General features: G+C 34.9%; 4 protein-coding genes across 4 annotated transcripts; 2 read left to right on the top strand and 2 right to left on the bottom strand.

Annotated features, from left to right (window-relative positions):
* The first annotated feature begins 57 nt into the window (after positions 1-57).
* Positions 58-3,658, top strand: LOC102595551 (protein phosphatase 2C 57). The gene is made up of 11 exons (XM_006350460.2): positions 58-520; positions 901-1,029; positions 1,127-1,229; positions 1,338-1,448; positions 1,895-1,974; positions 2,092-2,145; positions 2,293-2,409; positions 2,500-2,554; positions 2,637-2,669; positions 2,757-2,803; positions 3,417-3,658. Exons 1-11 carry the CDS (start codon positions 186-188, stop codon positions 3,538-3,540), a joined length of 1,188 nt encoding a protein of 395 aa, XP_006350522.1. The 5' UTR covers positions 58-185; the 3' UTR covers positions 3,541-3,658.
* Positions 3,659-4,387: 729 nt separating this feature from the next.
* Positions 4,388-6,324, bottom strand: LOC102600821 (uncharacterized). Its single transcript, XM_006350565.2, has 3 exons — positions 6,199-6,324; positions 5,991-6,046; positions 4,388-4,857 (listed from the first exon to the last, which is right to left on the bottom strand). The coding sequence occupies exons 1-3, from the start codon at positions 6,257-6,259 to the stop codon at positions 4,741-4,743; spliced, it is 234 nt and encodes a 77-aa protein (XP_006350627.1). The 5' UTR covers positions 6,260-6,324; the 3' UTR covers positions 4,388-4,740.
* A 4,175-nt stretch (positions 6,325-10,499) lies between these two features.
* LOC102595228 (importin subunit beta-1) lies at positions 10,500-15,376 on the bottom strand. The gene is made up of 3 exons (XM_006350458.2): positions 15,215-15,376; positions 11,732-14,155; positions 10,500-11,627 (listed from the first exon to the last, which is right to left on the bottom strand). Exons 2-3 carry the CDS (start codon positions 14,146-14,148, stop codon positions 11,429-11,431), a joined length of 2,616 nt encoding a protein of 871 aa, XP_006350520.1. The 5' UTR covers positions 14,149-14,155; positions 15,215-15,376; the 3' UTR covers positions 10,500-11,428.
* Positions 15,377-18,815: 3,439 nt separating this feature from the next.
* Positions 18,816-22,823, top strand: LOC102594892 (luminal-binding protein 5). The gene is made up of 8 exons (XM_006350457.2): positions 18,816-18,962; positions 20,061-20,328; positions 20,408-20,622; positions 20,726-20,968; positions 21,058-21,537; positions 21,627-21,781; positions 21,886-21,968; positions 22,058-22,823. The coding sequence occupies exons 1-8, from the start codon at positions 18,905-18,907 to the stop codon at positions 22,560-22,562; spliced, it is 2,007 nt and encodes a 668-aa protein (XP_006350519.1). The 5' UTR covers positions 18,816-18,904; the 3' UTR covers positions 22,563-22,823.
* The last annotated feature ends 1,514 nt before the right edge of the window (positions 22,824-24,337 follow it).

Raw genomic sequence — 24,337 nt, 5'->3', positions numbered from 1 at the left:
ACCACAAGAAGTACCCATCTGGCTATCAACTAGTGGTCAATAATTGGTTAAAAATCAGTTATGGATTCTGCCTTCCAAGTCTTCTTATCCTTGGTTAACCTTAACCAAGCAAATTTCTGCTTACTGGGGGACGATCTTACACTAACTTAGTCTGGTGAGAACCAAGACTCCTCCATATTTCATCAATGGCCTTATCTAGTCCCCACTTGCAAAAGGTTCTTTTAAACAAAATTTGCAGTTACAAAATTGCTGCCAAAAAGAACATAATACATAAACCTGTTGGTGGAGGTGGAGGTGGAGGTGGAGAGGGAAGAGGAAGATGCTGCTCTGCAATTGCAATCGACGCGCCGACTCCTTTAACCAGTGTTTCTGGCATCAGATGGGGTTCAACTATGGTCCAAGGTCCGCGTGAAGAGATGGAAGATGATGCTGTCATCGTTCAATTGGATGATCTTGATGGCTTCACTTATGCTGCTGTTTTTGATGGCCATGCTGGCTTCTCCTCTGTCAAGTTCCTTAGGTATGTCAAAAATCAATAATTCTCGCATATGTAGTTGGCCCTTTTTCTGTTGAGCTGTTGAATTGTGTGACTGTACTCTCGTCTAAAAGTCTTAAGCTTTAGGCCTTTTTAATTGAGATGATCACACAATTCAATATGATAACAAAGCTGACAGATAAAGAAAGAATCAGACCCACAAATGAGGTGTGTGTGTTAAAGATATGATTAAGTAAGTGATTCTTTTATATGAAGGATTATATGATTCAACATAACTTACAAAGTTTCATTTTTCTTTATATCGTCTTTTACTTGATAAAGAGATTTATGTAGTTTCTATGTGTCTTAAAGAAAGATTTACTTTGAAGTTCTGCATAGTTGGATAACGGATGTACTATCAATAGGGAAGAGCTGTATAAAGAATGTGTTACAGCATTACAAGGTGGGCTGCTATTGAACAGAAAGGACCTAAATGCAATCAGGAAGGCACTACAAGAAGCTTTTGAAAATGCGGATAGGAAACTCTTGAACCGGTAAGCTACTGCAGCATGTAAATGAAAAAAAAAGAATCCATGTAGTTTCATATTGTATTCTGTATGGAGGTTTAGATGCTGTTTCTTTTTGGAAAAGGCTTGAGAGTAGCGAGAAGGAAGATGAATCTGGTGCGACAGCTACTGCTGTATTTGTTGGGAATGATACACTGATTATCGCGCATGTTGGAGATTCATCTGTGGTAAATGAGCATTCATTTCCTGCTGACAATGAAATGCTTATTGTTGATATGTTCTTTGAGATGGATAGGTGTTTTCTTAACCATCGGAATCCCCAAATGTTAATGCAGGTGTTGTCCCGATCTGGAAAAGCAGAGATACTAACCAATTCACACAGGCCCTATGGAAACAACAAGGTTTCTCTCCAAGAAATCAGAAGAATAAATGAAGCAGGTGGATGGGTGTGTTTCCTACACTTAGACCCCTCCCAGCGTCCCCTAGAATAGTCGATTGTTTTATTCATCTACTTCTATTCAGCATTCTTTCTTGAAATACGGGTCAAAAACTCAATATCTACAAATGCAAACAAGTAAATGACTTGCCAAAATAATACTCCCTCCGTTTCAATTTGTTTGTCTGGTTTTGACTTGACACGAAGTTTGAGGAAATAAGGAAGACTTTTGAATCTTATGGTCTTAAACATGACATGTGGAAAGTTGAAATGGCTGAGTTGCCAACAAAGGAAAGAAACATTATTTTTGGAACGGACTAAAAAGGAAAGTAAGACAAACAATTTGAAACGGTGAGAATATATGAGAAAGAGCAAATTACGAGTTCAGTACTATTGCTTTCAGGATGAACATTATTCAGCGTGTGTGTTGACATTGGATGTATAATTTGTCTGCAGATTGTCAATGGAAGAATTTGTAATGATATTTCAGTATCCCGTGCTTTTGGTGATATGAGATTCAAGACAAAGAAGAAAGAGTACGTTCTTTCTGATTTTCTGTTAAACTTATAGGAAGCATATGCTCTATTCATTTGCATATCTTGGTTTCCCTGGAAAAATAAAATAACGTGTTCTTTCTGATCATTGCTTATTAGGATGCTGGAGAAAGGGGTTAAAGAAGGCAGATGGTCTGAAAAGTTCATTTCTCGGTAATTTCCATTTCTTGCTTGAGCTGCAAATCATACCGATGATAATGCTGCATTAGCTCATGCATCACCGAGAAGTACAAGCTGTCTATTCTCAGCATCATTATGACTTCTTGCAAGTAAAAGCTTTGTTTCTGTTTATTTTTCTAGGATTCAGTTCAGGGGAGACTTGGTTATAGCATCTCCAGATGTTTTACAGGTGAATCTTGGATCAGATACCGAATTTGTACTATTAGCATCTGATGGATTATGGGATTACATGAAAAGGTCTGGAAAAACAGGATCATTAGACACTACATCCAATTGAATCTTTTAAAGATCATAATCTCATTAGAGTTTTTCGTCTTACTTTTTCAGTGATGAAATAGTAGATTTCGTTAGGAACCAGCTTCGAGAGCATGGTGATGTTCAGGTAAGAAATATCATCTGCCTAATTAGTTTGTGTGCAATGTTGTAGCACCATATATAACTTGCCTCTTTTTCCCTCCTAACAGATAGCCTGTGAAGCTCTTGCACGGTTAGCCTTGGTACGAAAAATCTCTGCATTCTGTACTTAACAATCTCCAAACGCGCACACAAGTGTATATACTTAGCTCTTTGATCTTACATTTCAGGATCGACGGACACAAGATAATGTCAGCATTGTCATTGCTGATTTGGGGTATGCACTTGATCTTTTGCAACCAATGTACTTTTACTGATAATTTCAGAAACTTAAGGTGTTGGTAGGTGACTTGAGAATGAAAATAATAGTTTCTTTTAAGGCTAGATAGTTCTTTGTACCCTCTGAGTAAAGGTAGCCGGACTAGGATTTTCACCAACGGAATTCAAAGTATAAAGAAGTAAAAACACGAAAAAACCAAAGGGATTCAACATCTATAACAAATACATGAAAAATAATTATGACCTTTATATATACAGTGTAATTTCCCAACGAAAAGAGATCAGATGAACCCCTTGATATATAGTCAAACTTATTTAGCTGTGAAATTCCTTTTGATCATCATTATCAACTACAAAAAAGTCAATACAATAAAGTTTTTGATGAAGACATAATGTGATTACACACCATTAGAAAAGGTCATTAAGTTGTAGTGGCTGAGCTTCTTTTTTTCTTACATTTTTTCCCAAAGTTTGACATGCTTTTAGTACTTATATTGTGGTCTACATATCCACAAGATTTTTCTATTTTACTTTTTTTTCCTAACAATTTAGCACTATATATTATAGTATGATTATATATCTACTTTATATTTGTTTCGATATATCTACAGGAGGACGGATTGGCGAAAGTTACCAGTAAAGAAACAGAATGTTGTGTTAGAACTGGGACAAGCTTTAGTGACAATCAGTTTTGTGTCAATTGGAATATGGCTATCAACAATGATTTTCCCTTAGAAGTTTGATAGTAATATTAGTTAATTGTATATAGTATTTTTGTATGAAAAGGAACATAAAGCTTCAATTATACCTTGTACATTTGCTTGTCAAGGTAATTAAGTTATGTAGCATTTTAGATAGTATATTCTAAAAATATGGAAAATTCCAAATTTAACTGTTGAAATGTGGAATGAATAGTGAACTAACTAAGGGTCTATGATGACAACTTTAATACATAATTCAAATGATCTTGGCCACCAGAAATATATATTTGTATAGAAAATATGACACCCTTATAATGATAATTCTCATTTTAATGCTTTACATATAATATAACAAAAAAATATTGTACTTTTACCCTATTTATACATTATAATTTCCTAACAAAGAGGATCCAATTAAACCCCTGACGCTACATAACTCCAGCCATTCATCTATGGAGGCAAAAGTCGGTTGGTTTGAATTACATGTAATTTAGCTTTTTTTTCGAGAATCACTTGGATTTACCTTATACATCATCATATTATGGTTTTAAAAGTTATCAATAGTGAAAAAAAGTTTTCTTCTTGAGTAAACATGTATGCAACTTAAAAAATACATGTGATTTCTGAACCCATTGAAATAACTTTAGAATTTGTATGCTAGATTTGTTCCATTTAGGCAAAAGAATTGTAATTATAAGTGAAATATCAATTATTTAACCAATTACTTTACTAATAATTACGCTACACCTATGAAAAGGTCCACCAATAAATCCTTTGGCGGTTTCAATTACACAAACCCATGATTAGTAGGTTATACAGAAATAACTTTACCGTTGCACCAAGACTCCTTCTTCGAAAATGTAAAAAATGTACAAACAATTCTAATCAACTTTCTTTATTTCACTATTTCAAAACTCAAACAACATAATAGTGCTAACATATAATACTATCTAGCTTACATAACAGAGAGGCACAAGCCAAAACTCAAGCAACATCTCATCAAGAGACTTGCAATTCTTATTATGCCCTGAGGCAACAATATTGTAAACAAAATCTCTACACACTCATAGGAGGAATAAAGATATTGAAATTATGGGCTCTGGATTCTAGAAAACGCAGCTTACTGAGTTTTTGACTAATTATTTATACATATTTTACGTGATTTCTTAACATAAAAATATAGAATTTGAACCAAAACTACTGATTCTTTTGAACCCCAGTATGCAAAGTTTCTTCAAGGGTGATTGCCACCTCTCTTTCTAGTGGGATCATGCCTGGGATTAGGTCCTGCATAGTCATAATCTAACGTTGCATCCACCACCATCAACTTTCTTGGTATTTCTCTCATCCCCTGATCAAATTTTGCAACAAAAGTTTAATTATAATTAGTCAAATGACATTTAATTACTTGAGTTGTAAATGATTGACCTAAGATTCTGTTTATATATATATATATATGCACTCTAACGATATAAAGGTTAAAGAAGGATTTTCTTTTATGATTGTGGTGTCCGAGCCAGCTTTCGTGCATATGGACTAATTCCACGTGATACCTGCCACCTGAGGCGTATCCAGGATTTATTGATGATGGGTGCATTATTACGAAAAGGTAGATCTAAGATATAAATTAGACTGATTAGGTTCTTTTTACATAAAATCATTAAAAATTTAAAATTATAGGTCCAAAATTAACTTTTATCTTTCCACACCTGTTACAAAATCTTAGAAAAAAAACTAAAACAAGATAGATAAAAGATTCAAATTTCTAACCTCACCTAGAGAGGTGCACCCAATCATCATCGTACGACATTATATGATACTTCAAGAGTGGGGTCACACATCTATATTGAAATATTTTTTTAAAAATATAACACTATTATATATGATTTCGGGAGGGTACCATGGGTTCACGTGAACCCGGTAACCCCCTCTTGTATACGCCCTGGCCACAAGGGTAGAGCCAGCCTTGTGTTAGGCTTCGCCGGAAAATATTACTATTTATACATGGTTAAAATTATTTTTTATGTATATATAGTAGATGTTGAACCCCCTTCGATTAGTTCGTGTGTTTAGCTTTTCAGATTTTGAACCCCCTAATTAAAAATCCTAGTTTCACCACTGCCTGGCCACCTCCCACCAGCAACAGGTACCAGGTAACTCTATCCACCAAGGCTAGGACAAAGGTTAAAGAAGGATATGAATCTAAGCAATGTATTATTTTCTTGTTATATTGACATAAATTAAAATGAAAAAGAAAAAACATAAGCTGTGAGAAATAAAAGTTTTAAATTCTAGCAAATTGAAGATTGTCTTGATGAAACTTGTTGAGTATTTAAAATTGATGATAATTTCTAAATGTTGGTTAAAGCAAGTGATATGAAGTTAAGAGTTCAGTATAGTTCATATAAAAAAAATGACTAATTTTCTTCGTATAAAATATTTTTCTTGAAAAATGACTTTTATCGTACAAGTACCCTCTAATACCTTTTGAAATTTGTGAATGCTGTTTAAGCCATTGCCCAAGCTGCCTTCAACAGTACCTAATAAATAAAGCAAAAGCAAAAACAAGATTAATCAATATCATACACATTTTAAGCTATATGCAAGTAGAAAATTAAAGGTGATAATTGTCATTTTTAGCAACAAAAAAAAAAGAATAATCTAAACAACCTTATATGTAAGTACAAATTACCTGATGACACAAAGATGAGAAATAAAATAAACAGAATAAATGCTTTGGAAGTAGGTCTCATGGCTGTGTGCTTATTCAAAATTTCTGCTATAAGCCAAATTAGTAGAATAGATCAAGTTGAGAAGTGAAGGGCTTTTTATTGTGAGGATTGAAGAGGGTAGGGGTAGGGGTGGGGGGTGGGGGTGATGGTGCATCCCACCCATTAGGGGTATACATAATGATGATGAGTTGCAACACCTATATGCCACAAACAACAAGTCAAAGTTGCACTAATATGATACCCAATTTACTACATATCTAACATGTTACATCAACATATATAGAGGAGCCAACAATATAATAGTGCAATACCTAATATAGTTATCAATGGAGCGGGTGAAAATTGTAGTTTAAATCTCAACAAAGATTTTAAAAAATACTACTAGATAATTCTTTCCATTTACATAAACAGTTGATAGCAGAGTTATTCAAGAATTATGTTGTTGGGAGGTAGCAAGTATTCGATAAAACATTTTTCATACTACCAACAACAACTACAATAATTAATATATTAATTATGTCTCATGAATTCCAATCAAGTTGGAATCAGCTCTATGAAATTACACATAATAAAAAGAGTTAGTACTAGAATTTCTTCGTATTTTCTATAGGCATAGCTAAATCTCTGATAGGACAAAAAGACGCCTAACATATATATATATATATATATATAGAGAGAGAGAGAGAGAGGGGCACTAGAGTAAATGTACGTGTCGCAACATGTCTAAAATATAGTAAACCCTATACAAATCTTGTCTTCTTATAATAGCCTATTTTTCGCTAGGTCTGCATGAATTCAACGATATCTCGAAACAAAGAAAGAAAAAAACATAGAAGCAAGTGTAACTATATATGCATGTGGACATCTTTGACATTGGTATTGCATGGCTAAAGTTGTGCCATTTAGAGCTAATATTTTTTGCTCTCTCTGTTTACATCACCTTTATGAGAAGTCAATGTGCTTTTCTATAATGCTTGTGTACCCCAATAGCTCATGCTGTGTATCAATCCAATCCATCTTCACATAATGCTTTTCCATCTTTTCCCATATGTCCCCTCATATTACAAAATCACTATCAAACCCTCCAAAGTGCTATTTAATTGGATGTTGCTCAACTCTTGCACTATTCATCATTTGTTTTCTGTGGAAAGGACTCATGACTTATCTCAAACATTTACATAGAAAAAGAAAATACTTAAATAAGAGTGAATCTAAGATTTAAATTTTACGGATTCTAACCTTTTAGAAATTGAACTTTAAACTTCAATAGTAGAGATGTACTCGATAACTATTGTACCATAAGACTCTTTGAACTTAGGTGCACCTATATAAATATAACATTGATATACATGGTTTAGGAAGAGAATTATGATGCACGTAAACCAACACTCCTCCCTTTAGATACACCCTTGCATACAAGCAATAGTACTAAAGTTGGGAATTCTAAGGAGATGATTCAAAAAATGTAAGTATGACATATCAAGAATTCAAACATGCGTTAAAGTAAGTTTTTGTGGGGAGGGGGTTGACTAGCCTTTTTACTTTTCACCGGAGGTGTACCTATAAGTCACATTCCCACTCATCAATTACGTTATTCAGTTAACTTGCACTAATTATATTGGAATTATATCTATCTTCTTTTTTGTTATTATTGTCAATAAATCTCTTCCATATTCAATTATATTTTACGTTTGAATATTTATATAAATGTTATTCTGATCTAAGTGGCCTTTTTTGTCCATACTAAGAAGCATTACTCGTTTCATTTCAAATTCAAGAATACATACCAATTGATCTATTGGTATGTACGCCTTTTATTACCTTTTCTATTCCTTATTCTTCACATACAATTCAATTCCTCTATGGCAAAATTTCGATTAGTGCAAGCCTTATGTGGCTTCCTTGGGGAAATATCAATTTAATTTGGGGAAAAGGGTCTGAAAAATATTTCAACTTTAGTCGAAATTGTTGTTATGATACCAAACTTTATGGAGGACCTTTTACCCCTTGCACTATTTAAAAGTGTATTTTAAACGTATATATGTGCTCACATGGACACATTACTATTTATTGTTACAGCAATTTCGATCAAAGTTCGAATATATTTCAGACATTTTCCCTTTAATTTGAGTCTCTATCTCTTTATTTATTTATTTTCATGATATTGACCACATTTATGATTCCTATTTGCATTTTAGTAAGTTGACAACCTTTGCCGCTACACTGAAGTTTTCTTAAATATATATCGTATTTTAAGGGAATTCATAATTTATACAATAAATACAATAACAAAAATGTTTTATTTATACAGTATAATTTTTCAACGAAAAAGATTCAACGTGGACCATGTAGCTCTGTCAACTTCTTTTTACAGCATCATCAATCCTGTTTGATTATTATTACTCCGACCGTCTCATTTTTTTATGACACTATTTCCTTTTTAATTTGTCCCTAAAAATGTTATATTATCATAATTAGAAATAATTTAATTTTAAAATTCTCATTTTATCCTTAATAAAATGATCATGGTTAAACAAATATCTAAAAATTAATTTAGACCACAAATTTGAAAAAAAAAATCTTTTCTTTTAAAATATCGTATCAAATTAAACAATGTCATATAAAACGAGACGGAGGAAATATTATATTTCCTTTCCTCAATGGCCAAAAAGAAACACTTTCCTCAAAAGACAACTTTTCCCAAAATTGACTTTTCCGTAGTACCAAATATCAAATTAAAGTAAATTTGTTAGTGCCCTCTAATCCTAATATTTCGGCTTTCGTCACTTTTGAAAAATCAACTATTTTATTTTATTTTATTTTATTATTATTATTTTGGGGGACAAGAAATGGACATTGGCCTACAAATGAAATGAATGTAAGCCCCTTCTTTTAGAGGGTTGAAATTTGATAAAAAAGTCATAATGTGGAAGTGGAAGGCACTACCCAAAAGTAGACAACACATTAAATTAATTTTTTCACTTAAGTCTGTTAATCATTCATTAAGACAAGGTTTAAATTAATCAAATGTTGATAATGATGGTGTAACTTTAATTGGGAGAATTTGAGTACAATTATTAGGAAAAAAAAGGTTTTGTTCTCCACCATGGTTCTTAGGTTGCCGGGGAACCTAAAACAACATTAGTACTACTAATTAATGTTGGATTGCCAATTAACCACAACATAGTAAAGTAGTACTAATCACATTAAATAATCATAGTACTAATCTTTATAACAGACAGTAAAAAGCATGACAACGTAGGAAACTAGACATTTCTTCTTGTTCTATGCTTTGAAGACAATAATGCCAGTGGCAAAACCACTTTGTTTCCATCAGTGTTATTTGACACTCCTTCGCTGAAATTCTTTATTTTTACATTTACTTAGTACTTCTTTTGTTAAACTCCAAATTGTCAAATCCAAACTTGTGTACCAGGTAGAAGTACAATTTCCATCGAGAGTACTTACTTTTATAAACTACTTAGATACGTGATAAGGTATTGTAAATGTCAAAGTGGTCATGATTCACTGCGATTCAACCCTTTATCACCTTAATTCGTCAATTAAGGGGTGTCAATGTAGACACTATAGTCTAGATATTAGAGCTGTTAAAGCACCAAGACACTGCTGAATATGGCAGCAGCTGTTCCTCTAGCATGATAACAAATTCTTGTCCTTTAAAATTTCGTCTTTTTTTTTTTTGCCATTTACATTGTTGTTTGGACTTACCTACTAAGGTAAGGATAAGCTCACATATAGTTTCTTAGTACGACAGGTCAAAATGATGAAATGAAAAATAGAATTTTACTTTTTAGAGTTTCCCCCTTCTATTAATACTTTATGTCTTGCATTTTCTCCACTTGTATTAAGTCACAGCGTCAAAGCTTGATTGACAATTTAAGGTTCATGCACATAGCATGTCAATTATGGGTCAAAATTCCTAAATAAATATGCCATCTTCGTAGTTCCATATTAATCGTTTTCATTCCGATCGATCAATCAGTCAAGACGGCTAGCATAGTTTATTTACTAGCATGGAGTGGTGGAGGGGGTGGGGGAGTCGTTCTACTAAGCCACCTCACTAGATATTGCATGTTCTATTTCACATTTTCTTCCCACACAATCTTTCTTCTGGTAAGAGATTGTGTTCCGCAAATGGAACAAAATTTTCTCCATCAGCATTTGTTTTTTTGCAAATTTGGATATGATAAATAGAAGTTGAGCAAGTAGCAGATATCAGTTGCCTCTAGTATCAAGAATACTGGGGAAACGATTTCAACATTTCTAAACTGGACAATCAATGGACACAGCAACATGTGAATCTATTAAGAAAAAAACATCTTCAATTCCCATTGCTTTGATAACATGCCCTCCGAAATGCAACCAAATATATTATGATATTACGATCACAAGCATGATCCTTTTCTTTTAAGAGGGGAAAAAAACTGTATCGTAACAGCATGAAAAAGGAAGCTTACATGCTTTCATGGATGCACAATCTGCTACTGATGTGCAAAAATACCTACTGCCGGAAAACAACCCAGAAAGAGAAATGTGAAGATGCAAACACAATTCCCTATATAAAATTTTAAAACAAGTGGGTTACCCCATGACCAGTATATGCAAAAGAAATGAATGAGATGTATGCAATTTGAAATAAAGAAAATGCAGCTGCTTTGACCGATGACGACTGACAGACCCAAAGAAAAAAAATAGATGGGACAATATCAAAGAAGCTTTGGCTTAAAGTATCAGGACTACCAAAACTTTGACCTTACACATTATGACACTCAAAGCCCTTGGAGAAGACGGCAGCACAGGGATGATCTGGGGCACCTCTTCTTAGCAGATAGACCCACGGAAAACCCAACAAACCGGCAGCCTGATTTGTTACTTCAGTAAGTTACAGCAGACCCCTTTCCACCCCAATACACATCACCAGCAAAGTCACATGCTGAATGGAAGGACTTTCAACTCTTGAGTAGTAACCCCCTCTCCCCCTCCCCCGGCAAAACAAAACCTCGACCCATGGTGCTGGCGCATGAGTTAACGACAACAAGAGTGTAGATTTCTCCATTGTCAGATAACATCAATGACAAGACTCGTGAATGCAATCTCGGACCCAACTGGACACAACCATATGCATGCATGGACTTACTAAAAAAAAAAGTATGTACCAAAGCGGCCACCTCAAACTGAAATGGCACGAGTGATGGCCAACTTTGCCCACTCAGCAGATTCCTTAATCAAATGGTCATCTGATGACAAGCATTCATTCAAGAACTCTTTGCTTGATAATGATTGTTGAATCAACGAACCAGCATTACTGCCCAGAGTATCTGCTAGATCTCCTAGAACCCCAATAGCTGTTTTCATCACCACATCATCCCTACAATTCGGAAGAAAACGAGGATAGATCCAGGAAATCAGAACAAAGATCACATTATTAAATAGAGAAAATGTACAATGCAGAGGGAATCATGCAATACTTACATGTCTTTCTCCATGTAAATGCTATCCAGGAATTGCAGGATATGAGGTGCATATGGGATCAGAAGCTGTGTTTTAGGGGAATTCTTGAAGCCCTGAAATATCCCTGAATAAGCCTCCAAGATTCCATTCCTCAGAAGATTTGTGTATTCTACCATCTCATCATCTGCACCAGATGTGTGGGCAGACAGCTCAGCAGCACTCTGGAGCATTGGCATGGCATACATCAAGTACTTTTCAAAATTCTCTCCTATTGCCAAAGCTATGTCACCAAGGCATGAAAATATTGGAGGCTTTACAGATCGATGCAGCTGGTTACTTGACAGGTCCTTGAGAAGCTGAGTCATTATACCATCACAGTAAGGTAGGATCTTATCTTCCAAAGCTCTGCATACATCACCCACAACACCAACCGTAACAGCACACACTTGGTACTCCTCGAAATTCTGAAGGCCCATTTCCAGGTACTTGTAAAATTCAGGCATGTACTTGGCAAAGTCGGGACCAGTTGCATAGGCTAGGGCTCCAATGGCAAGCATGGCTTCCTCATGCACCGTAGCATTTCTACATGCAAAAACCCTGAGAAAAAGGTTCATGATCTGATCTGCATACTGCATGAAAACAAACTTTGTTGGCTCGGAAGCCCCTAATTTCTGAATAATGACCTGTAAGCAACCACACAGAAGACCTTGCAACTCACTCTGCTTCTCTCTCTCGTCAGATGAAAGCTTCTGACCTTCGAGAGTCTGGTGCAGCTCTGTCATAATGATAGGAGCAAGCTGCAAAACCATTGGAGCTGTTTCATCTGTTGAACACCTAACTACTTCATTCAATGTCTCATATGCCGCAGTCCTGAGTCGCGACTCACCAGCATCTTCTCTGTGGGTAACTGTTAGAAGCTCTTGCACGATTTCCTGGAAATAAGGTGTCAAGGGAGATGATGCACCCATATCCTCATAGCCTTGAGCAAGGAAATAGAGAGCACCACAGGATTTTTCAGCAACATTTGGAGCATCTTTCATGGCCTGAAGTAGAACTGTGATTATCAGCTGGCAATTTGCAGGAGTAATAATGGGTGTCTCCACTGTAGAACCATGAAGAAACTCAAATATCCTTCCCAGGGTCCATGCAGTTGTATCCTTCACATGGCTATTAGGATCCTTTGTCAACGCAGTAAGCATGAAGTTCAATGCAACATTAACAAGAGGTGTCAACTTGTCAGGAGAAGGACCTTCCAAAATAGAACCAAAGGCATATGTTGCAGCCTCTCTTTGTCTCCAATCAGGCTTTGAAATGTTCTCTTGGATGAATGGCATAACAAGTGGAACAATCTCATCCCCTACAGTCCGGGCCACCAGACCAAGGCAAGTGCCTCCAGCCATTGCAAGATTCCAAGCACCTTCATCCTGGTCCTGATCTTCTTCCTGCTTAAGAAGTGTCTCTAATAGCATAGGCACAAGAGCAGGGAGAGCCTGCTTGATGAAATAATAGCAAGGAACATCAGAATCTGCAGTGAAATCACCCCCAAAATCTTCTAAAATATCAATCTCCTCATCACAGATTGAGCTCCAAAATTCAATAGCTTGAAGAGCAACAGGCTCTACATCCTCTTTAACAGCCTTTGCTGTAATGTTAAAGATATCTTGGATGTATGGAGCCAATTTCTCATAGTATGTTGATGAAATGGAGACTAAACATTCAAAGGCAGCTTGTCGAATTTTGACTTCTGGGGATTGAGTAGCCTCACATACAACTCTCATTATAAAGTCACGCTCCATGTCATTGCTGAAGTTTGCTTGAGCAAAACTAAGAGCATTATATAATGCTCGGGTAGCAGCAAGCCTCACATCATTGTTCCCTTCTTCAGCGTTCATACCCTGAACTACGGCTGTAAGGATTTTATTTACTTGATCCTGATCCACAACTTCGGGAGAAACTTCTTCACATAAATAACCCAGTGTCTCCAAAGTAGCTTGCTTGACATGAGCAGGGACCTGGTGAATATTTGAAAGGAGTGACCCAATCAACTCAGGCCACTGCTTCTGAGGAAGCTCAATGCCAGCAACCTTAGCAATGACTTGTGATGCGGTTGAATGAGCATCAGGCACAGGAGAAGAGAGTGTCTGTAATAAACATGTCTTTATCTGGGCCTTCACTGCCATATCAAGTGATAGCCATCTTTGCACAAGCTCAAATTTCCTATGTTGTTCCTTGGCATCCAAGGCATTTTTAAGTATTAAACCAGCCAACTTACGACTGTCAACTGGCTTCTCTTCATTAGCAAGCTCTCCAGATAGAGACAACAAGAAACCAGGAAGATTTTGCTCCTGAAACTGTTTTAGAGTTTCCTCGGAATGTTTCCGCACTGTTGAATCAACTGACTGTGCATTAAGAAGGATCTGGGTGACTTCCATTGCCATAGTATATCTGCAAAAACATGATAAGGTCCTAATTAGATTCCAAGGAACATCCAAATGAAGGCACCCGAAGTAATGCTCCTAAAAAATCATTAGACAGAACGAAAGTAGATAAATTTAATTAATAGAAAAAAAACGGAAATAAGCATAGCAACTGTCCATCGGAAAACCATGTTGCTAGATTAATGAAGTCTTTCTTAAACGGAAAGAAATGCAATCTAGCCTCAACGAGAAGTTCAATGGAACCAACCAGGAGAATCGAGTTAGGGATAAACAAATGGAAAACTTTAACCAAATCGAATCTAGAATAAGTAACCATATATAGAAAAGTTCAACAGATCAGATTTACACATCACATAATATACCCACCAACAGATTTTTTTTCTGGATAAGGCAGTGAACACACCACCATACCCAGACCCTGTGGGATTACACTACCAGACAATACATAGCTAAAATAAGACGGTAATGGACCAACTTAATTACCAATCCAGCAAGAAAAACTTATGGCATGCCTATTGCCAATGCAAAAAGGCAACATTTTTTCTTTCATTAGTTAAGAGCAACAACAAATCACAAAAAACGAGTTCTTCAACTATCAACTGGAGATAATGAAAACTCACTAAGCATTGCCAAAAACAAGTATAAACCATCATAGAACCCTCAAAACCAAATTACCTGTTTATCAGCATTTCCCACTACATCAATACAGTCATAACTTCACCCCAAAAAAAAAGCTTTAAAACTCAATAAATCAGCAAAAGTAAATCCTTAATGAAAATAACCCAAAGTTATCATTGCTGACACCACCAAACTAACTATATTTACGCACAAACCAAACTAGGAAGAAAATTAACAGTTACAATAAGATCAAAAAGTATTAAATTAAAGCAGAAATGCATAGATCGCAGTTCAAATATCAAACATTCATTGAAGCGTGATATTTTCAAAAAAAAATGAAACATCTTTGAAACTAATAGATCAAACATCAAATTCAGTTGATAGAACCCTAATCCAAAATCAAATTAGATAATATTTGGAAAAAAACAAAAAAAAATTGATGAATAACCTGAAACTTGTGAAGATCGAACAGAGCAAAAGCGGCGCCCCCTGAAACCCTAACAGGGAGAAAAAAAAAACAGAAAGGGAGAAAGTGAAGAGAGAGAAAGAGAGACAGGGGGGAGTTCAAGAGAGAGAGAGAGGAAGAAGAAAACGCGGATGTAAAAGCTGGAATTCAATTATGCAAAATCTAATATCTGTTTCAATTATTATTATTATTATTATATTATTATATTATTATATCATATTATTTCTGCTTTTATTTAATTGGGTTTGCGATCGGCTATTGCCGCAACTAGCCAGCCTAGATTGAGATCAAATTTATTTCTTCAGTGGACCCCATGTCATAAGCGCGGAAAATTGATAGTTGGTTAGAATTATGCAAGTTACATATTATGTATACGAGTTTTAAAATTACAAATTAAAAATCATATTAATATTCTATATGAATAATTTATTTTTTTAACTAGCTATTAAATATTGTAAAAAATTACTACATACGGATAGGTTGCATGTCTTGCCTCTTTATAGGTGTGTTAATAATGATGAAAGGGATTGTTTAGTAGATAAGAAATAAGTTATTTGTTTATTAATGTTGTATAACTTATATGACGTTTGATAGCTAGATAGAAAGTAAGTTATTCATGTAGAAAATTAATATTACGTTTGGTCGATAATTTAGAAAGTCGCATAACTAATACATGTATAAGTTATGATGAAATTTATATATTATTTTATAGAGGATAGAAAGTGAAATAACTAATATATAAATAATTAGTCTCTTCATAACCAATTCCTACATTGTTAATACATGTATAACTCTAACCAACTATCAAACGATCACATATTATTTGTTATGCATTACTTAATTTGGCTCGAGTTTAGAAAATAATTATCAAAGGTTAAGATTTGATTTGCTAATAAACATTTGACAAAAGAATGTCAAAATCATAATAACCCTTAGCATAAGTTGGCTTTGTCGCTACAAATATGTAAAGGATTACGAAATCAAATTAATAAGGCAAGTTAGATGTCCCACATGATTTTACATACTACCAATTTTAACTTTGAATTTATAAAGCAAAAAAAAAAAACTTTGAATTTGAGCCCCTTTGGGAAAGTTGCCTTACTGGCAAGATATGATTAAGCACATGAAATTATTGGATACAATATCAAAATATCAGATTGCCAACTTGAAACCAAAAAAAACCCACTTCTCTTCTTTCCTTTTTTTTTTTTTTCCCTCCTTGTGTTTTGGGATAGTTTAGGGAGTATTCTTTCTTCTGTATATACATGCCCAACATAGACAAAATACAAGCTATATATATAGTCATCTCAAGGTTGAAATGGAGTTTTTGTAATCCCTTGATTTCATTTGACTAATGAAGAACGAAATGTCAAATCGGTGATTAATGAGATGAGTTATCTCATTACAATGATTTGGATACATACAATAGTTGAATTTGGTTCAATGTTTATAACATTGTGTTAGAGTAGAAATCATGGAATTATTATTTTTTGATGTTGGGCTCTATATTAAAGTTACTCATGCGCAATTCTTACTTGAACTAGTTTTTTGTATACCCAAAAATATGTATAGCTAAGCTTATAACATGATTTAAATGATTGATGAATTGAATTGACTGAGCGGATAGTAAAACGAATTAAAGTAAACAATATATAACAATAAATCAGATACAAATAATCAAGAATAACAATAAACAAAATTGTATTAGCCTGATTTTGAAGTTGTCCTTGATGAAGGCCATTCCAAAGGAGTTTCGAGCGTGAAGAACACTATAAGACTTGATAGAAAAAAGAAATAAGAATGTTGATCTTTAATTTGCTTCATATATATGTATGTGACAATTGTTAAACTCAAAATTGGATGTCCTTTAATATGAAGATCAAGCTCCTTTTATAGGGGTGAATCCCAAGATTTTGATAATCAAGAAGTATTTCCTTTTAATTTACATTTTGAATGAATAATCAAATAACATTTAATTATAAGATAGGAATTTTATTCTATAGAGATAGTTCCCATTATAGTCCGTCAAAGACTTTGGAGAATGCAGCAAAAAACAAACAAATTGTTGGATCGGTCACTTAGGCTTGGAGTTCAAATTTCTCTATGAACCTTCCTTTTCGTGTATACGGACTCATTTCTTTGTGATTCCTTAAAAGTAGACTTCCTTATAAAGATTATTTCTCAATTGTCAAAACATGTAAATTATTAATATAATTTTGTGATAGTGTAATTAAATATTTTTTTGCTACCAACATGGGTTGTGGTGCACTGGTGGAGTGCGCGATTCGATTTAATCGGAGCTTCAATGTGAACTTCAAACACCAGATGAGAAACAAAAAAAAAACCATTTTTTACTAATTACTAGATTTGTCACTATAAAATTTATGTCTAATCTTAAATAATAATAATAATATTAATTATCTTGAAATCCTGAATTCACCTTTCATGTTTAGGTATGCAAAACATCAACACACTGTCAAGCACAAAGGCAACTGCCACCAACAAGGAGCACATGAATCCTACTTGGTGACTCTCCATTTGATAAATCAAAACCTATTACGAGTATGATACTTTGTTGATAAATAGTCAACATGGTAAAGAGCAAGTTTATAACTAGGCTTAGGATTTCATAGACAAATGACATATGTAGTGTATATTCAATTTCTTGAAAGCTAGCTATCTATAGTTTATTCAACATGTTGCGTTAGTCAGTGGCGACAAATATATACACTTTGTTAATAAAGAGTCAACATGGTAAAGAGCTAGTTCATAACTAGACTTTTCATCGGTAGGATTTCTTAAACAAATGACCTATAGAGTGTATATTCAATTTCTTGAAAACGAGCTATCTCTAGTTTCTTCAATATGTTGTGTTAGATTCAGTGGCGGAGTCAAAAATTTCACGAAGAGTGTTTAAAAAAAAAAGGGGAGGAGGGGGGTTACTGCTAGTGAGATCCGAACACATGAACTCTTAGAGAGCTGTCAAGACATCCAAATTTTTATGTTCCCAACATAAGTATACAATTATAATTTTCAAATATTCCTTTTTTCAAATTTTACAATTTTTATGTTCGATAACACGTTAAGAAATCATGCTAATATGTATTGTTCATTTTTTTTTTTTTTATCGAATATCTCTAAGGACAAAAAGAAAAGAAAAAAGAGTTAAAGTATAAGTGAACGTTCTAGCAACCTCCTGAATACGTGGAAGTTCTTAGGTGTGAAGCGGTTAATGGTCTACCAAATACACCTCCTCTTATCACCATTCATCACCCATTCAATTAATTAATCCAACGGTTCAGATCTATCCATCAATTAAAACAAAGCTGATTGGCTCCTACCATGTGTTCCTCAATTCTAATTGGTCCACGTCACGAAACGTGACATGCACAAAAACAATCAGCTCCGAATACGTGCAAAATGATGTGGCAGCACCTCATTGGCTAAAATATCGACTTCTCTTATATCTGATTGGTCCACGTCATCGTGAGTGACATTGTTCGTCAAAATTCAAAAAGAAGACCGACCTTCTTTATATAACAGAGAAGGAGGCTCGCAACTATATATAGCAGCCGCAGGGCTTCAATTGTTGATCGGAAAATCGATAACTACCTTTATCTGTCATCGGAGAAGAGAAACGAAGAACACATTGTTCGTTTGGATCTACGAGCTATGGCTACTGCGTTGAAGAGACGCGCATCCTCGATCGTTTTCGCAATCGTCCTTTTAGGTAAGCATTGGTATCCTTTTTCTATAGCTGCTTCGTTTCTGTATACATTGAGATTTGAGCTAGTTAAGTTCTGTGTAGATTAGGAGAATGAGGAGAATTGAACCGAGTGAACGCAACAAATCAACAATGATTAACTGCAAATTCGATGTGTATTACTTTTGATGTGTTAGTTGCAGTTAGTTGTGATATGGCTATGTATATGTTTTAGCATCAGATCTGCTACTTAGTTTTTTAAAAAGAGTTGCTGTGTATGATATGTATGTTTTTTTTTTTTTGAGAGATTATGCAATGAGGAGAATTGAACAGAGAGACCTAACAAAGCAACAATGATAACTGCAAGGTTTATGTGTATTATTTCTCGATGTGTTAGTTGTAATTAGTTTTGATATGACTTTGTATGTGTATCAGTTCTCAGATCTGCTACTTAGTTTTTCAAAAGAATTGCTGTGCATGATAGGCCTGTTTTGTTTGAGAGATTATGCAATGAGTAGAATTGAATCGAAGTTGATGTGTGTTAGCTGTAGTTTGTTTTGTTATGACTATCAGTTCTCAGATCTGCTACCAGTTTGGTCATTTATGTGTATTTGTTTCAATAAAACCATCCAGATTTTAGAGTTCAGATTTTCGGTTATTTTCCACTTTTGCGGCTATTATGATCATTGACATAGTTTTGTTTGTTAAAACTGTTATTGTGTAAATAGAAAGGGTAACTTGAACAATGTTATTTGTTCAAGTGTTGTTCTTCTTTTGCTTCTCTTAATTAATGATGATAAATCCTGAACAATATGTGAAATATTTGACCATCCTGAGTTGTCTAGCCAGCTACAATTTTGTGTCAACAAGTGCTTTAATACTAAATATCCGACGTAGAGAAAGAAAGAATAGATGATGTAGCAACTGCGTGAAGAATAACATTTATTGAACTAGTTAAACGAGTAATAACTGTACATCCAAATTTCTCCCAACAATGTCTAGGAAGATTTTTGATCTCTGCAAATTCTTTTCCTTTCCCATGATATTTTGTCACTTCAACAAGTAATAATTTTAGATCGACAGTCACGTACAATGCACTAATTGGGTTGTTGGGTTTGTCAACAGGGAGCTTGTTTGCATTCTCTATAGCTAAAGAAGAAGCTACCAAGTTAGGAACCGTTATTGGCATAGATCTTGGAACAACTTATTCTTGTGTTGGAGTTTACAAGAATGGACATGTTGAGATCATAGCAAATGACCAAGGTAATCGTATCACCCCTTCATGGGTAGCCTTCACTGATGGTGAGAGACTGATCGGTGAAGCAGCTAAAAATCAAGCAGCTGTTAATCCAGAGAGGACTGTCTTTGACGTCAAAAGACTTATCGGGAGAAAGTAAGGCATTGTTCTTTATTTTGTAGTGTGAAAGTCTATCTGATATAATCATGATAATGACGGCTTATATCTGTGACAGGTTTGAAGACAAAGAAGTACAAAGGGACATGAAACTTGTTCCCTATAAGATTGTTAACAGGGATGGGAAACCATATATCCAAGTTAAAATCAAAGATGGGGAGACCAAGGTCTTCAGTCCTGAGGAGGTCAGTGCTATGATTCTGATCAAGATGAAAGAAACAGCAGAAGCTTTTCTTGGAAAGACAATCAAGGATGCAGTTGTCACTGTTCCAGGTATCATCAAACATCCCCCGTTTCAGATAGATAATATCTGGTTCCAAACTTTTGTGTCATACAATTGCTGAGCATATATGTCCCATCTCTTTTGAAAATGCAGCATACTTCAATGATGCCCAGAGGCAGGCCACTAAGGATGCCGGTGTCATTGCTGGTTTGAACGTGGCAAGAATCATTAATGAACCAACTGCAGCTGCCATTGCCTATGGATTAGATAAGAAAGGTGGTGAAAAGAACATCCTTGTCTTTGACCTTGGTGGTGGTACATTTGATGTTAGTATCCTTACTATTGACAATGGTGTTTTTGAGGTTCTTGCCACAAATGGAGACACTCATCTAGGAGGTAATAATGAAGTTCAAAGTATTAAAAAGAACTAATAACTTTCATCTTACCATCAGTTTTGTTCACAAGTTGTCTGTTGTTTCTCACAGGAGAGGATTTTGACCAGAGGATTATGGAGTATTTCATTAAATTGATAAAGAAGAAGCATGGTAAGGACATTAGCAAGGATAACAAGGCTTTGGGAAAGCTCAGGAGAGAAGCTGAGCGTGCCAAGAGAGCCCTGAGCAGTCAGCATCAAGTCAGGGTAGAGATTGAGTCTCTCTTCGATGGTGTGGATTTCTCTGAACCACTTACCCGGGCTCGTTTTGAGGAGCTGAACAATGATTTGTTCCGTAAGACAATGACTCCTGTCAAGAAGGCTATGGAGGATGCTGGTCTAGCAAAGAACCAGATTGATGAGATTGTCTTGGTTGGTGGAAGTACCAGGATTCCAAAAGTTCAACAGCTTTTGAAAGATTACTTTGATGGCAAGGAGCCTAGCAAAGGTGTCAACCCCGATGAAGCAGTTGCTTTTGGTGCAGCTGTACAAGGAGGTATCTTGAGTGGAGAAGGAGGTGACGAAACCAAAGGTAATGCATCTTCCAGACTTATTTTAGTCATTTGATACTGGAGAATATTCCAAGGCAAAAACTAACATTTTCTTCTGAATTTTGACCAGATATTCTTCTCTTGGATGTGGCTCCACTGACTCTTGGTATTGAAACTGTTGGAGGAGTGATGACAAAGTTGATCCCAAGAAACACTGTCATTCCTACTAAGAAGTCTCAAGTCTTCACCACTTACCAGGACCAGCAGACAACCGTCACAATTTCGGTATATACTTGAACACTATTTTCTTCCTAATTTGCTGAATGTGTTGTGCAGAACTCCAGAAGAAGATTTTTATGGCTCTTCTGACTTGAAATTCTCATCTCCAGGTGTTTGAAGGTGAACGCAGTATGGTAAAGGACTGTAGACTACTGGGGAAGTTTGACTTGACAGGAATACCTCCAGCACCAAGGTACTTATCCTCTACCAGTTATGATAGAGAGAGTACTTCAGGAGTTGCATTTGCTTGCTTGACTAATAATTTTTGTTGTTTTTCAACAGAGGAACACCTCAAATCGAAGTAACTTTTGAGGTTGATGCCAATGGTATCCTAAACGTGAAAGCTGAGGATAAAGCCTCTGGAAAGTCAGAAAAGATTACCATCACGAATGACAAGGGTCGTTTGAGTCAAGAAGAAATTGAACGTATGGTGAAGGAGGCTGAGGAGTTTGCCGAGGAGGACAAGAAGGTGAAAGAAAGAGTTGATGCCCGAAATAGCCTGGAGACATACGTATACAACATGAGGAACCAAATCAATGACAAGGACAAACTTGCAGACAAGTTAGAGTCTGATGAGAAGGAGAAGATTGAAACCGCCACAAAAGAAGCACTTGAATGGTTAGACGACAACCAGAATGCTGAGAAGGAGGATTATGAAGAGAAGCTGAAAGAAGTTGAGGCAGTGTGCAACCCAATTATCACGGCTGTGTATCAGAGGTCTGGTGGAGCACCAGGAGGTGCCAGTGAGGATTCCAACGAGGACGATGATTCACATGATGAGCTGTAATTGAATTTGTAGGTTAATAGTTTTTTCTTGTTACCAAATAGATATAAATACTCTTTTCTTTTTCTTTTGGTTATGATTTTATTTCTCTTTATGTAATTTCACCGTATGAAGGGTGGAACGTAGAACAAGTTGGGAAGAAATCGTGAGTGAAGCTGTCGCTCTAATCTCTTTCCTCTTGTTCATTTTTTCGTACACCTGTATAGGGACGTGACTTTATTCAGAATTTAAATTTCTTATATCCATGTCAAGTATTCAGTTTGACTATAATGAATGGTCTACTTTGTTTTACAGTTAAAGTTCTGAAAAAGGCTATCAGTCAAGTAGTTAATAAATCCGAGGTTTAGTCAGAGCTTATTCGTTACTTGCCAAAAAATTTGATACTCTCTTGATCTAATTTTTATGATCATTAGGCATCTCCAACCTTATCCTCTATTTTACTCTTCAAATATAGAGTTTTTTTTATTTTTTAAGGCAACCAACTTCAACTTAATTTTCTATTTTATTCTCTAAAAATGAATTTTTTTCTCTCTTTAATATTATATTATTATTTCTATTTCATTCTTATTTTCTTATTTCATAATATAAATTATTTCTTCTTTTTTGCAAATAATCACTCTATAGTCTTTACGTAATACAAAATTTTATTTTATTTTATATTCTTCATTTAATATAAAATTAAATTTTATTCTAAATTTCTAAATAACATAAATTGCAATAAATATTATATATAATACATATTAACGAACAATTCAAATAAAAGTGAATTTATTGATGAAATATAATTGCATCATAAATATTATATTATCATAAATTACATAAATACTCAAACTTTTAAGACTATTACGTTACTCTCATGAATGTTCTATTAATGTATTACAGAGCTCAAAATGAACATTTTTGTCCTTATTTTTTTATGTGTAGCTAAAATTTATTTAAATTAACAATTTCATCTTGTATCCAATTATTTCGTGTACTAATTTACTTCCCCTATTCCATTTTGAACTATTGCATCAAATATTTTCATGCTCTTTAAAAAATGTAGTTTAATAATTTATCACTATAACTGTAACACCCCGACTTTTCAAAACGTCTAAATTAACTCGTATCTTCGTGGAAAGACAAAGAGGGTGAGTAATAAATTAAAAATGATGTGTTATGTGATATTTTAAGTGTTCAAGTGTTGTATCTCAAGGTTTGAAGCTAGGTAAGTGGCAAAATAAAAGTTGGCGAAAGTTACCGTAAATTCCTTCTTAAAGATTTCTCTGAAATTTGGGTCAAATGTCTTGGAGGTTTTCTCCCAATCTATAAAGAGTTATGGGGCCCACAAACTATCGAATCGAAGGTCTACGAGTCTAGTTTCCAACGCATCAAACCGTTCATTCATACGACTTCAGAATAGAGAGATATTCGCATTTTCGTGGGACTGCGCAAGCAGGCACGTGAGGTGGGGCCCTAAGTCGGTGGATTGTTACATATATCTTCTTCTTCGATCTTTTTCTTCATTTTTAAGTTAGAAACCAGAGAAATTAGAGAAACCCATTTCTAGGATCAAGTTAAGTATAGATTTTCTCGACTTAAGTCCTTGACGAAAGTTGTTCTACGCGTTGGGCTCATCATCGTGGTATAATTTGTTTTATCGATTGCGTAGCATATCACATTTTAGAGTTGGGACAGCAGGGGTTTGAATATATTTGAAGGTTTTGAGGTGAATTACGAACCTAAGATCGAGTATCGAGGGAGTTATGAGTAAAAGTCGTTAGGCCACGTGAATTTAG

Source organism: Solanum tuberosum, unplaced genomic scaffold (assembly GCF_000226075.1).
Source record: "Solanum tuberosum cultivar DM 1-3 516 R44 unplaced genomic scaffold, SolTub_3.0 scf00126, whole genome shotgun sequence".
Classification (NCBI taxonomy): domain Eukaryota; kingdom Viridiplantae; phylum Streptophyta; class Magnoliopsida; order Solanales; family Solanaceae; genus Solanum; species Solanum tuberosum.
This window is presented reverse-complemented; position numbering and strand designations above follow the sequence as displayed.

Coding starts and splice junctions, on each gene's coding strand:
- LOC102595551 (XM_006350460.2), top strand. CDS start 186: ATGGCCTTATCTAGTCCCCACTTGCAAAAGGTTCTTTTAAACAAAATT. Junction 1,030..1,126: donor GATAGGAAACTCTTGAACCG/GTAAGCTACTGC, acceptor TTTTTGGAAAAG/GCTTGAGAGTAGCGAGAAGG. Junction 2,146..2,292: donor TCTGAAAAGTTCATTTCTCG/GTAATTTCCATT, acceptor TTATTTTTCTAG/GATTCAGTTCAGGGGAGACT.
- LOC102600821 (XM_006350565.2), bottom strand. CDS start 6,259: ATGAGACCTACTTCCAAAGCATTTATTCTGTTTATTTTATTTCTCATC. Junction 6,047..6,198: donor TCTCATCTTTGTGTCATCAG/GTAATTTGTACT, acceptor TTTATTTATTAG/GTACTGTTGAAGGCAGCTTG. Junction 4,858..5,990: donor GCATTCACAAATTTCAAAAG/GTATTAGAGGGT, acceptor AAATTTGATCAG/GGGATGAGAGAAATACCAAG.
- LOC102595228 (XM_006350458.2), bottom strand. CDS start 14,148: ATGGCAATGGAAGTCACCCAGATCCTTCTTAATGCACAGTCAGTTGAT. Junction 11,628..11,731: donor ATTTACATGGAGAAAGACAT/GTAAGTATTGCA, acceptor TCCGAATTGTAG/GGATGATGTGGTGATGAAAA.
- LOC102594892 (XM_006350457.2), top strand. CDS start 18,905: ATGGCTACTGCGTTGAAGAGACGCGCATCCTCGATCGTTTTCGCAATC. Junction 20,623..20,725: donor TGCAGTTGTCACTGTTCCAG/GTATCATCAAAC, acceptor TTGAAAATGCAG/CATACTTCAATGATGCCCAG. Junction 21,782..21,885: donor AGACAACCGTCACAATTTCG/GTATATACTTGA, acceptor TCTCATCTCCAG/GTGTTTGAAGGTGAACGCAG.